This window comes from Labrus mixtus, chromosome 9 (genome assembly GCF_963584025.1).
Source record: "Labrus mixtus chromosome 9, fLabMix1.1, whole genome shotgun sequence".
Lineage (NCBI taxonomy): Eukaryota > Metazoa > Chordata > Actinopteri > Labriformes > Labridae > Labrus > Labrus mixtus.
The window spans coordinates 3,492,568-3,507,374 of NC_083620.1; the positions used below are offsets into that span (position 1 = coordinate 3,492,568).

Sequence of the window (14,807 nt, forward strand, 5' to 3'; positions counted from 1 at the left end):
GTTTTGTACTTCATATCCTGTACTACATTTTCTTTGGGGAAATTAAATCAGGATAAACTTTTTTCAATTTAGCCTTTATTTAACCAGGATTATTACCATTGAAATATAAAAAATATCTTGAGTCCTGGCAAAGACGGCAACACTTAAGTTACACACAAATAACAATAAAGGAATTTACTACATAAAAAACTAGATAAATCAATAGGCAGTTAATCATGTGCAATATGATAAAAATGCTGAAGTTTAAGGTGAGTCTGTAGCTGAGACCAGGGGGTCCTGACCCCCGCTTTGGGAACTGGCTTAGACTACGGTAGCCTCCGAAAGTCAACTGCAAAAACATTTCACTAAACCATTCAACTTTTCAGTTTGGGCAGAAGTATTTAATGAAACGCAAAATTATTTTAACAAAATGCAAATAAACTTTTCATGGAACGGAAACATTAAAATACTTTTTTGTTTTGTTTCTTGAAATTTTTTTTTTCTGTTTAATGTTTTTCATGTTTTGTTAAATTTCTTTGCAGTTTACCTTCAGGGCCACCGTATCAAAACAAGATGATTGAACAAAAACATTGACAGCTCTTTTATCAAAGAGTGAGTTTAAGTAATTTCATACCTGAGTCCATGAGAGGTAAGGGTTCAGCTTCTGACAGATTCAGGAGTCAGTGAAGAACATAAATAAGAAAGCAGGTCATGTCATTTGTCCTCGTAGAGAAAGGTGAAACAATGATCCATCCTTCTCTTTTAAGGAAGACAGACCTACTTTTGACTCTGTGGACATGGGATAGACGTCATTCTTCTAGTTGAAAGTTTAGTGTGCTATCAGGTCAAGTTTAAAACGGTTGTTTCAAGATGGAAGTTAGAGATTGGTGCTTTACTGCAGAATAATAAGAAGCCCAAACGACTGTTTTAAAAAGAGAAATGAGCAACAGCTGAATGTGTGGAAGCTGATAGATGCTGCTCCACATCGAGGCACCCACTCTCGATGTGACCGACGCCTACAACTTTCAAACAAAAAATACAGGATTTTTTTATATGATAGAATTTATTGGGATCCAAGACAAAAAAGAGTACTTTTTACAATTTCATCTGTAAATAAAAACCCAGAACAATATTCTCAATGGACCAATAAAATGTCATGAAAATGAAAGATCCATGGGAGCTTTGGTGAAAGAGGAGAAGATGAAAAGACTTTACATTAAGAAACACTTTTAGAATACGTGCAGATAACGAAAAGGTCCAAGACTATGACAGCTTTTAGACCCTCATGTTTCTTTTCAGTGTATAAGCAGCGTCCTTGAGCAGAAAATACACAACATCCTCACATCTTCTGCTCTCGTAAAGCATTCATATCTTCTTCTGCCTTTGAGTCCAAGGAGAACACATCGATGCTCTTGTGTCTTAAAGGACAGGATATTCTGCCTAGGGTGATGTTTGCTGCAGGTATTTTAACTTACAGAGGAATATAAGAGAGAAAACAACACATAGAGATGTAGATCAAATATGTTCATATGTGGAGCTTCAGTGAATAAAGTAAAGAAGGACAAAAGGGGAATGATGACACAATATTCCAAACCAACAAAAGAGGAATTCCGATGAGGTAAATCTTCCTTTTTTGTAAGCTTTTTTAAAAACCTATTTCAAGTTGTTGTGTTGCAAACTACAGCAACCTGTTTCCAGAAAGGCTGCTGGAAATATTTTTTCATACTATTTGGAAATGACATTTGAACTTTTCTATCCATCCATCCATTATCTTTACTGCGGGGGGGCTGGAGCCGATCCCAGCTGTCATTGGGCGAGAGGCGGGGGTACACCCTGGACTTTCAGTCAATCACAGGGCTGACATACAGAGACAGACAACCAGTCACACTCACATTCACACCTACGGACAATCAAAAATCACCAATTGAACCTAACAAACATGTGTTTGGACTGTGGAAGTATAAACTGGAATCTCTCACCCAGTCTGATGCTGTCTGATATACGGCAAGTTGTTTTAAAATGTATCAAAAGTGCACTGGTTCAGATTTAGATTTCACTTGTGGAAATAACATTCAAACTGACAAGAAGGAAATAACATGTTTACAGAAGACACAGTTTATTTTTTCTTGTACCAAGATGATTATGCTGTATCGTCTAGATCCAGATCCAGAAAACAAGGTTCGGTTGGGTAAACTGCTGACGGCTACCGATGGCAGCCTGCCGCAGGAGACGGATGGAAGGTCAACCTCCATCACAAGATTAAAGGTCAGGATGTGAGTTGAAGCAGGAGGCTAAAATGAATTGTTCTATAAGCAGAGAATGATATATTATTTAACATTATTCACTAGCTAAGTGAATAAAAAGGACATGTAGCTTTATGTAAATTGTGTTTTGCTGATATAACCGTTATTAAACTGTTTATTGAACATAAGAGTGATCAGCTGGGCATGTTAGCTAACTTTAGCTAACTGTAACCCGACTGACACAACATGAATGAGCAAAGCAGTGTCAGGTGTCCACTAATGTTAACCAGCTTGTGACTGACACACCAGAGAAAAATACATTCTGAAAATAAATCTTTAGCCTAATTTCTTAACTTCTCTAATGAGCGGGTTGTGTGGATTTAATTTATTTTCAGTCAGGAGGATGTTACAGTTGAAATTGTGGAAAGTACTGTACCTTTAAGACATACTGTGTTGCTAAGTTACTGGGGGAGCAATAGAACTAGACAGCACCTTGTTTTTTTCATTGAAGTTTAGTCTGAGCGGCTCTTCTGCCATGGACGGATGCCTGTAACCGAGCTCCTACTTTCTTTTTGCCTCTCAGCTCAACAGTGACCTAATGGTTCGTTCAGACACTAATGGCCGTACAAATGGGCTTTGTAAGGTTGATGTGTAGTTTGTAATAAACAACGTTGTGCACTTTTAGCTAACTTACTGTCTCAGACAAAAACACCATTAAAATCCAAGAGGCACAGACCCAAACCGTTACAGGGAAAGAGAGTCATGATTGCTATATTTCCATCCCTAAGAAAGAACCAGCTACCTTATGCATTGCAGGTAGCCAGGCTGATGAAACTGATCAGAGCGTGTTCATCTAAGCCAGTGGTGTCCAAACTTTTTTTCTTGCGGGCCAAAATTGTCGTGTTAGAATCGCTCGCGGGCCACAGGTTTTGTTTTTTAAAATATAGTTGAAAAAATAGGAAGGCTTTGTAGATCAGAATCAAAAGGCTCGCTAAAGAAACCCTTTAATAAAAGGAAATCAAATATTTAGATTTCTTCGTTCTACTTTATTTGTTTTTGTCTCAGAATCAAGCCTGTAACGTGGTTCATTTTTTTGGAAAAACTTTCTGCATTTAACTCAGGTCATTAAATGGTTAAACAACAGTCCGCTTGTTTGCAAAAACCTTGCATACGTTTTTTTTCATAAAAAAATGTGGAAAATAGTAAAAGCTGTAGATTAAAAAAAACAACAACATCTTACTGAACATTTTCTATTTTAGGAATATTGTTCAGCCCTTGTTAACATGAATGAAGAAAAACAAGATAATGTGCCAATCTTAATCAAGGCCTCGGGCCAAAATCTTCTGATTCTTCATTTGATGTCACGGGCCGCAAAAAATCCCCTCAAGGGCCGCAAATGGCCCTCGGGCCGCACTTTGGACACCCCTGATCTAAGCTCTAGAGCAGGAGTTCTTAATCCAGTCATAAAGTCCCACTCTGCTGTCTGTAGCACACCTGACACAACATGTGCAGAGCTTGTTTTGTAACTGACTCTGAGATAAACATAAATGTTAATTTTCTTCGGTTTCGGTGTGGACCATAATATGGGAAGTTGGTCTGGTAGCTGTAGAGGTGCCAGGGCACTTCCTGAGCATTGCAGAGGTCCCCTTGAGCAAGGCAACCCAGAACAGCTGTAGTGCGCTCCCTGCCTAGCAGTGTGCAGCAGCCCCACTCTGACATCTCCATTAATGCATGATGAAAGGTTCTGTTTGTGCATGTGTGTATTTCAGGCCAATGTGTCTGAGAAGCAAACAAATTTACCTGTACTTACAGGTGAATTACCTGTGATCGGTGAAGTGAAGTGTACCGGCAAAGCTGGCCTTTGGACATTGAGAGCATGCAATTAGATTTGTCTGCAAAATCCACAAAGTTAGGATTGAAGTCTGTCCCCCCAGAGTGCAGAGCAAGACCTCTAAAAAAAGAGTGATTAGTGATGCTGATAGGTTTGAGCACTGTGGAGAGTTGATTAAACTGTGTTGTTGTGGTGGTTTAAGTAAGAGTATTGCAATTGTGGTTTCTATAAACAGAAGAAACAAATACCAATGAAAAAGTGTATTCAAATGACACACAATCTCTACAACATGGTTGATAAACCCAGAATGACATTAATCACTTAACTACTGACACCAAAGACCTCAATTAACAAGGCACAATCTGTCTTTGATGTATCCTCTTTAAAGGTGCTCATGTGGGAGGAGCATGCTCTTGTGCTGCATGCTTAATGCCTTCCCTCACCTTGACAAACTATTCTTAAGCCATACTATCTAAATTAATATAAAAATATGCATTTAGTCTCCAATAATTCAAACAAATAGATCTGTATGAAATAAACACACAAAGAACTTAGGCCTACTTGTATAATTGACGCACAAGTACTTGTCCTGGTGCTGGCTTTCTCTCTCTCTGCAGCTTCTCAACACATGATCCTCTGTCCTTTAGTTTACCCTTAGTCTGGAGTCATTAGTCTTAAAGGGGCAGACGCAGAGTACAGTCTTAAAGGGGCAGGCTCCAAGGGCAGTCTTAAAAGGACGAGGGGGAGGGGGGCTTTTTACACCCTCATTACCACAAACCATCGTACATCCCTCACCCTGGAGACTGTGAAGAAAAAGAAGGATGGATGAGAGGAAATGAACAGCGCAGGTTCAGATGGCCAGTGGTCAAAGTGTGTTCCTGGCATGGTGTGAATGTATTACTGTGATTGTGTTCCAGATTTATTTCCCATCCCAGGTGAGATTTGTTTTTAACTTTAGTGCTGCCGTCGGGGCATCTGGAAAGATCCAGTCTACTGACGCCCCCATCCAAAAACCTATAAAATATGGTAATTTCCCTCAACGCTCAATGTGGTTAACCCTCAAACCCATAAATTCAGTTGAAATCAATAAAATAAAGCCACCTCATAATGTCCAGAGCCCTGAGGTACAGAGTGATGGGATAGTCAGTAACCTTTATTGTCCAGTGCCAACACCTGAATGAAAAAGGAAGCACATGCCAGATCCTCAAACTGATGAATTCACCTTCATATAGCCCCAGTATGCTGTTTATTATCATATTTTATCATTTATTATGTAATTATGTTCTAAAATACCTTAGAGCCTATGAGAGACATGCTAGAAACACACAAAAACATAGGCCCAAACTACACACACACACGCACAAACAGAATCTTATGGACCTGAATTTACCCTTGGGGATTAACAAAGAACATAAATATAATAACATTTAAATTATAAATAGAGCAACATCCTCGTTCATTTAAACCATGTCATCTATAGGAGCGATGCCTAATGATGTGTTGCAACTGTAACACGCTGAAAATGCTTTTTCATATTTTCATATTTTTTTCTGTCATTTTGTTATATCAGTGTATATTAGACTAATTTAATTTCCAGAAGTATTTAAGTTAATTTACATTTCTAAGAGTAAACAGTAAATACTGTGTGTTTTATCTACTTTTAAAGATTAAGACACTGGCCCTTTAAGGGAGGCTCAGTGAAGAAGACACAGAGGTGTGTGTAGGCTGAAAACGAAGCTTGTGTAAAGCTGTGGGGCATTTCTTTAATAAAAGTTGCTAAAAGTGAAGATGGACGAGTTCTGACCGGTTCATTTCAAGGATGCAACATAACAAAAATAATTACCATGCGCTTAATAAAACGTCTTTTCATTTCATTTTTAATGAATGTTTTTGTACCTTTTGGGCAGCTTTTCATATCAGTAAAACTCTCCCCTTCACAGAGAACTCACAACACATATGACACGTCTCAATCCTTGAATAAAGTGGTATTCCTTTTTAATCTATGGTCCAAACAATCACTCTTGAACAGTTGAATTATTACATACTGTTTACACTCCACATCCAAAAATACAGCTTGGTTTTTTTCAGATTTTGCAGGGCATATAAAGGGAAAGCACAGGCTGGGTGACAGCTACAAACTAATAGATATAAATAGTGTCGACTCAGTGTACAGTAACAGAGTGGCCTGTGTGAAAACAGAGCTGTAAGCACGTGTAGAGTACTGTGGAGTGAAACATGACCTCGATTAGGAGGAAAGGCTACTAAATATTTCTTAATGGATTCTTCAGAGGGCTGCACTACGAAGCAAATTCAACATGCCCAGGCTTTCTTTGTTTAGGCTGAATACAAAACCCCCTAAAGCCCAAGTCAGAGACAACAGACATCACCTAACTGGTGATCAGCTGTTTGTGGCTGTTTTCACTCATGCACTCCTTCAAATTCTCAACACAATTTCAGGATGTCTGCCCCTGAAATCTATGAGTTGTTTATTCACACATATGCCTGACAGCCCGAGAGTTTTTAAAACAGGAAGTGGGGCAAAGGCATCCCAGGGGCGGGCGGGGGGGATATTGGCAAGATGCTGCCAATATCCAAGAAAGCAGACGAAGCAACAGATTCCTGTACTTTGATGACAGTTTTTGCCGTTATATAAATGCTACGTGTCACTTGACATATTCACAGTACCAGCAAACGAGTGGTAAAGAACATAACGGTGAGCAGAAAAGACTATGAAGCAGCTTCATTACGTGCAAGAAGATTCTGCAGGATGCACATCAGTCTCAGGATATAACGTCATCACTCCTGCTCAACAGCTCGCTGGGAATTCTCCTGAATATTTCCTGCCCATCGCCTCTGACTTCTTTAAATTTAACGAGCAAGGGCTGTCAGGAAAACGTTTGGGTAAAAGTTGGAGAAAAATCTTTGGCTCATCCTCAAAAAGTTTGGGAGATTTCAGGAGTTTTGTGCCTACATCTTTTAGACTTATAAGAAATGGTGATGAGAAATTAAAAGATATCGCTAAAAACGCAGCCCGATCTGGAATTGTAAAAATGAAACGTTTGATATTTATGAATCCATATCAGGGATGTCTGGACCCGATCAGGAGCAGTAAAATAATTGTTGTGACACCATATACTTGAGGATTATTTGGACAAATATCAGTTGCGACAAGCCCTGAATCGAACCACGGCCCACTAATCGTTGAAGGGGCCAAATTGGGCCCAAAATTGGGCATAAAATGGTCTAGTATAGTGTGAAGCCAGAAAACAGCAACTTGAGAAGCGTCCGTGTGTTCAGATTAGAAGCAAAGCATAATTTGACCCTCCAGTGTCTGCAAGGTAAACACCATCATTTATTGGAAAGTGTCCGTTCATCTGTTTGTTGGGAGTCTCAGTTTAATTGTAAATAGTCGGTTACACAGAGGCTTCACTTTGAGTTGCTTCAGCAGTATGGACCTGAAAAAGAAACTGATTTTCTTGTGATTTACATGCATTTGACATCCTGAACAGACGACTTTAGGCTACATTTGTTTTGTAGAACCTGTAAATAAAAAATGAAAGGAGAGCCAGCTGTGTGGCACTGAAAGCTCTGACTTCATCAAACCTCATTTATACCTCGTTCTCTTGTTTCGTAGTACACCCCTCAGATATTTGTTGTGGCAAGAAGATCATCTCATCTTCCCCGGACACTGTTCACAGTTTCCTGACAATCATCAGACTTTTTACTGCATCCTTTTCTGTATCTCTTATTTGACTTCTTTTAGTTTCAGCTACACTAAATTCCTCCTCCTGTGCGTCTCTCACTCACCAAATCACGATGCATCTGTTCCTTTTCTTAAGAGGACACTGATTTCCACGAAGCGACCTTTTGATTCCCGTCTATCTTTGGAACCATCTGGCTTGTCTGTCGTCAACGTTATGTGTGGGGGAAGAAACATTTGAAACATTTTCCATTTCTGTTTTTTTTTTTTGGCAAAACATTTCATAAAGTGTTTAAAGGGCCCTGATTAGTTTGAGTGTGTCTCAGTTTTCTAAGACGCAGCAGTAAGGGGATGCGTGACAGGCACATGTAGGTATTAGCAGGGTTAGCAGGAGGAAGGGACCTGAATAGGTTAACATTCTGTACATAAAAGCCTCACGTGATATAATTCATCAGTCTATTCTATTGTAAGCATCCTCAGTCTAATTATACTTTAAATAACATACAGTTTAATAAAACACATGTCCTGTAGGTGATTGTCTTCTCATGCCACAGTCACAGAGAGTCACCTGGATCAGCTGTCACTCTGTCAGGATCTGACCTCAGATCAGCCGTGGGAGCGGGGAGTCTTCATCTGTTTACTCAAACTTAGCTTCCTTGTTTGACTTTGAGCACGCTCAGTGTTGCACACAGAGGACTGGACGCAGGAGGGAAAACGTAAGCAGAAAGCAGCAATCAGGTGAGGTGATCTGACTGGTCGGTCACCTCGTCTAAATCAAAGTCCTCCTCCGCTCTCATCGGCTCCATCGCTCCAGAGGAGTGCTGCGATTGGCTGGAGCAGGACATGTGGGAGGATCGGCTCTGCGTGTCGTCCTCGTCCTCCACGACCGCCGCCCTCCTCCCCTGCGTCTCGTCTTTCCTCTGCACCTCCTCCTCCTCCGCCCCTCGGCTTCTGCCCCTCCACCTCCCCACCTTCCTCTGCTCCTCCACCGTCCACATGCTCTCCTCCTCATCCTCCTTTCCCTGCACTTCCCGGTCAAAGTCCAGCAGCTCCTCCATCATCTCCTCTATCTCCATCTCTCCGTCCAGCTCCTCCTCCACCTCGGAGCGCAGCTCGCCCATGCTCTCAGTTCGATTGGTGTCGTCCGTCTCCTCCTCCTCGCCCAGGCCCCTCAGCCTCTCGGGGGCGTCGCTGGCCTGACTCTCTCCAAACTCCAGGATGGTGGGGAGGTTCCCCTGTTTGGGACATCGCTTTCTCAGGCTGACCAGGAAGGGCTGCGGCAGGGAGAAGATGTCCACGTTGTTGCCCAGGTCAATCCAGGTCACACTGGGGAAACTGCCTGGATCCTATAGGGCAGAGAAAGTTTATTGTATACTTCAAAATAAAAGTAATCATCATCAACATCATCTTCAACTAGAGCTGCCCCCTCAGAGGTGTTCACATGGAAACGCAAAAACGTTCAAACTCACATTCTGAGTGTTTAACGTTACCACTTTTGCTGTTAGCATTGCTATTAACAGGATGGATGTTTCACATGTACCTGCTGCTAAAATGTTCATTTTTTATAATTAAGGCCAATTATTACAGATTTCTTTCCCCATGAATGTACCATCCTCAAATGTTACTAACAACCTTTTAGATCTTCACATAATTTTCTTAAATCTCCAAAAGCATGTTTAGAAAGTGACCTCAATATCACAAACATGTGACAACTAGCCTGCCTAGCCTTTAGCATGTGACTAGCTCAGTTGTAAAAATCTTATGAGGAATGTGTTGTTTTATGAGGGATGAGATTCATCCGTTTTTTTTCCAGAATTCCGGATTTTTTTTCTCTTCAGAAAAATAGTCTATGTATGACATTTACAGATATTACACCAATATGTGACTTTCTGACCTTTAGAGCGTCCGTCAGCTCCTTCAGGACGGCCCTGGTCAGCCTGTTTCCGTTCAGTGCGAGCGTCTCCAGGTGCGGCAGTGAGGCCAGCGTTGGTAGGAGCAGCAGGAAGGCCTCGTCCGTCAGCTCGGTGAAGCCCAGCTCCAGGCTCATCATGTTGGAGGCGTGATGCTGCAGGTGTGCACACAGACGCTCCATGTCCCGAGCCGTCAGAGGGATCCCGGAGAGGTCCAACGCTCCGCTGGAGGGAGGCGCCGACAGCACCGCCTTAAAACTGGAGGGGGGGAAACATTGTCAGACTGGGCTATTTTTTAAAGCTGTCGTTTGCATTTAATCTTATTGTCTTTTTTTAAAATAATAAATGATGGGACTGCACATTTTGCAACATTTCAACCTCTCATAAAAACCTGCATTTTCACACTTCTCAAACTGAAACAAGGGTCACATGGTAATGTTTCTGTTTCCATGTTTGCATCTTACTGGCTGAAATGTATTCACTGTGAAACACCCACTACAGAAAACATTAAACAATATGTTGTTTTACTCACTTTAATATAACTCACTGTTTCTTTCTGTGAGTGTAGGTTCTGACTTACGTTCCCAGTTTTGTGTTAAACAGTTTTAACAGCTTGTTCCGGCAAAGCTTGAAGCACAGACCCACCTCCTCTGGTCACTAGTTGTCTTTATTTGAGAAGTCTTTTCAACCAAACCAGAACAAGGTTTTTTTTTTTTTACTGAACAGCATACTACAATGATTATGACGTCATGAGGGACAAAATATGTTAGAAAGTGAAGCCAGCCTGGTCCACATTGCTTTGTATCCCAGCACAATGGATAGGGGTGAATATTCATCAGGTTGCATGCAGTGGGTGATTGCGGTTGCTGAACTTGCAGTCACGGCCACACTAGGGGGTCCAGGTGTCTCACTTTGTGCGGGACTGCATAGCATTTTCATCACTTGATCCGTGTCCCACAAATTGAGACGACGTCCTGCATTTGATTGGCTCTAGTTTCCAAAGTGCAGGACAGTGGCCCCCTTTTAAAACCTGGCTTTTATCCAATGGCTGTTTAGAAAGCAAGAGGAGGCTGTCACCATGGCCTGTTTCAGCTGTCAATCAATCAGCTCACACACGGGGTCAAGGACTCGCCAACCTGTCACCATCCTCTCTGCCTGCGTTACGCCCCACTGCCACAAAACAGAGAAACGAGCTAGCAGGATGCACTTTTGGGTGGAATGTAATGGAAACTATATGACAAAGAAAGGAGATGCAGCTACAACAGAGTCAGAGTCAATTCCCAGGAAGTTTTCTGAAACAATTGCCAGAGTTTTATCGAACATGGTGAAGACTCCAAGCAAGACTCATACAGAGAAATGTCGATCTATGAATACCTTCCCCCTGACACTAGAAGAGGCTTGCCAATCAAATGAGCATCTAAAATAACTACTGTTCACCACATTGTGCAGCACCTGCAATCAAACAGGTGAGCAGACTGTGGCTCTGCTCATTTGTACAGACCTTAGTTAACCCTCCTACAACCCTACGATTTGTGTTACATCTTTCGCCCTATGAAGCAAAACAATGCTCCAATATAGACTGCCATAGAAAAATGATCTATTAATATATAATTCCAATTTTTTTTAATGGTTACTATTATTAACTTCAGTCCTCACCATTCATAGCAAATATTCATTGTGTTTCAATCATCTAATCCACTAAAAGACACCAAACAAGAGTCAACAGCAGAATACGCTTTTTGGCATTGGCAGAGAAGATTTGGCACGTTTTTCATGGCCACATCCCACATACTCAGCTCTGCTGCTCATCCCTCAAATGCATATTCCTTACAAATGTGTCACCATTTAAAAGGGAAATAAACAGGCTTTCCAATGGTATGAGATTGATTGCCAAGAAGCATTGTCACAACAAATAAATAATCTACCAAACACAAATTTCCTTACATTTTGTGTAATGTTTATAATAAACACCTTTGGCCCTGTTTCCCTGCAATATCACCTGTGGAAACAAAGACATACTAGCAGGCTTTTGTTTTGGATACTATGTCGGTAAAACAGTAAAAACTAAAATTCCAGTCCCACACTATCATGGATCCATGAAAAAATTAATAAAAACATAAATTCATACCACAATGGCAGTGTATTCAAAAAATGTCGTTTCAATGGGAGTCAATGACACAAAAAAATTACGAAGGACTAAAGGTGTGATTATTTTTTTTAACGTAATGTATTAAAGAGTTGAGAAATACATTTTCATGAAATTTTAAAGTTCACCCCAAAATACACAACTGTGGCGAAATTTATGTAATATGCATCAACACAGCCAAAATGATCCACAAGAAACTGTCTTTAAACATCAAAAATGCACTAGGACTAAAGGAGGGTTAAAGATGTGTTTGCCTCTGTTGAGATATGCACAACATGCATAGTGTATGCAACCAAATCAACCTGTGGAAAAGCATTGTAGATATTTATAAGCTAATAGTTTATTTGGACATTATATTGATATCTAAACCACCTCTTGGCATTGTGGTAACATGTCCCACATTATCATGTCCAAACATACTCTTTGTCCCACATGTTGGCATCTGGTCAGCCTAGATGGCTCATGTCTCAACATTTTATACTGGTATACTGTCTGGTCTATAGGACACAGCCCTGAAAAAAGGTATTACAAGTTTCTTATACACCAGATTTTATGGTTACTCTGCAGGAAACTGAAAAAGATTGTTCCCAAAATTGTACTTCTATCCTATTAGGTGGAAACTTCAGCCATATCAGTGACAGTCTGAAGCATGTGACACTTTGCACAGAAAGCACTGTACCATGGCAGCTAATGGAAACTACATCAACGCAGAGAGAGAGAGCCATAAACAGCAGCTGGAGAGCTCTGGGGACACACAGACAAAGACAGGCACCAAAGGGATTAAGAAAGTGTAGTTCGGGGAATGAGAAATGGCTGACAGGAGGCAAAATACTTCAAGCTATGCTCCCAAACAAAATGGTCCGAGCTAAAAATAAACCCAGCGGGGCGCCTGGATTTAACGGAGAATTAAGTGAGCTGAGCACAAAGGGCTGATCTGAGGTCTGGTCCTTAAATAAAGAAAAACTGAGATCAGAAGTTGAATTTCCCCATCTCATAACAAAGATAATAACTGCCAAATAACACACCAACAATGTTTAGAGACAGACGAAGAGGAGGACTTGATTCAGGATTAGTTCACTCGCAGCAAATCTAGCTACTCCCCAAGCGGCTATACACCCACAGACCAGACCAGAGACCTAACAGTACAAAGAGGATCACTAAAAGAACGTGTCAGACTGCAGGATTCAACTCTTATCCTCAGTAAACAGCTGAATATATTCATCTCTTTCACATACCAGAGAGACTTCACAGGAATGTAGGCCGCAGCAGCCCAAAGCAAAGCAAAGCGTTGGTCAAATTTAGCCCTCTATAAATGTTTTAGTCACATTCCCAAAGGGTTCAAAATCGGGGGTCGGTTACTGACTTACATTTTGGGGACACAACATGCTGTCAATGTACTTACATCAGTTGAAAACTTCATCCCTAGATACTGTCTGCTTTTCATAGCAACGGTGCGTTCTTCTTGACAACAGTGATCGATCCAGAGATAGCTCACTGTTGCTATAAGTCAACGGCCAATCAGAATCAAGTATTTAACATGGCTGTGTAATAATGGTAAAATAATCTTGTAAAGATGGAGTGAAAATAAAAGGAAAGTGAGTCATATACCACCTCCCAAACACCACGTTAAAAGGTTTTTAAAAGGAATATTGGGACAAGAAATGTAACAGTAGAATACACATCCTCCACATGCAAACAGTTTGCAAACAACGGGCTGTAGACGCTAGTAGAGACAGATTTGCTCAAAATCCGGGAACATTTCTGTACTTTGTCAGTCAACATGGTTCTTTGGCTTCTTACAATGCCTTTAGCAAATTCCCCACCCTCTGTTTGTCAACAAATGCACAGGGGTGTTTAATGACAGTGCTGTTTCATTTGGAGACCTCTGGTGTGTGCCAAAGTGCACCAACCGAATCCCTATCGTTGCTTTAATGGATGGATGGTTGAGAAACAATGTTTTTTTTTTACCAGTTTCCCATTTCCATGATTTTTTTTTTGTCATATAAAACTTCACAACAAGTTGCTCCTTGAAAGAGAGAAGCAGAAAAAAACCACCTTGGAGCTGATTAGGCTGCCTGTCACTGTCTGGGTAAGCATTTAAAAACCACTTCCCTTCAGAGACCCTGGAGGTTTTTGTGAAACCAGAAGCCCATTTCATCATTTGTGAGTGAAATTGTGCTAATTGGTTAACGCAGCTGCTGCGGCTCTGCCCTCGTCTCTCCATTACACTCTCCATGAGACCGCTGATCTAATCTTCTCCTCCCGCACTCGGCTGCTCCTCCTTCTCTTAGCACTGCTACGTCGGGGTTACATCACACGGTCACACAGCTCAACCTGCACACCGTCTTCTCTGCTTCTTCTGGTGAGTCATAAGCGTGGTGGAAAAAATGTTTAACTGGACTTCTTTCCCATGCTTCATCCCCCCTCCCCCTTTGAATCCACCACTACCTCCAACAAGTCTCCGCCCTGCACATTTTAAAGCAACAAACAAAACAGATGAGTGCGGGGTAAATAAAAGGACATGAGACGCTGAGAGAGCTCATGATGTGTTTGGCTTCGGACCAGAATCCCACGCTGCAAAGAGAGGTCATCTACTCCATTCTGGACCACGACCAGCAGCTCATATGGTAACTAGATTTCTGCCAGTCCAGAAGCCTATTCTACAAAACAGGATTCACAGTTAGCAAGGTAACTTCAGGGTTAACTTCAGGGTTAACTCCTTAACTGAGGCGGTTAGACTGTTACTGGGGCAGATCACCATGGCAACTTATGCTGAAGACCTGACCTGCTCTGGTGCACGTTACTTGTGAGAATCTCTGCATATATACCGACCAATCAGATCTCTTTTCTATTTGCCATGCACCTTAACAGCCTCTGCAGTACATCACTTTATTCTATCCTTTTTATATCAGTATTCATACAGTTCTGGTTACTTTATTCCTGTTGTTTCTTATCCATCTTTGCACTACGGTCACTTTATTTATCTCATTTTTACCTT

General features: G+C 41.2%; 1 protein-coding gene across 1 annotated transcript in view; it reads right to left on the reverse strand.

Moving 5' to 3' along the window:
- Positions 1–6,031: 6,031 nt before the first annotated feature.
- lrrc75a (leucine rich repeat containing 75A) overlaps positions 6,032–14,807 on the reverse strand; it is a 47,397-nt gene continuing 38,621 nt past the window's right edge. Inside the window, exons 4-5 of the mRNA XM_061045982.1 lie at positions 9,648–9,921; positions 6,032–9,099 (exon numbers count right to left, since the gene is read on the reverse strand). Coding sequence (XP_060901965.1) covers positions 8,488–9,099; positions 9,648–9,921 — 886 coding nt within the window. The 3' untranslated portion in view covers positions 6,032–8,487. The remainder of the gene's footprint in view (positions 9,100–9,647; positions 9,922–14,807) is intronic.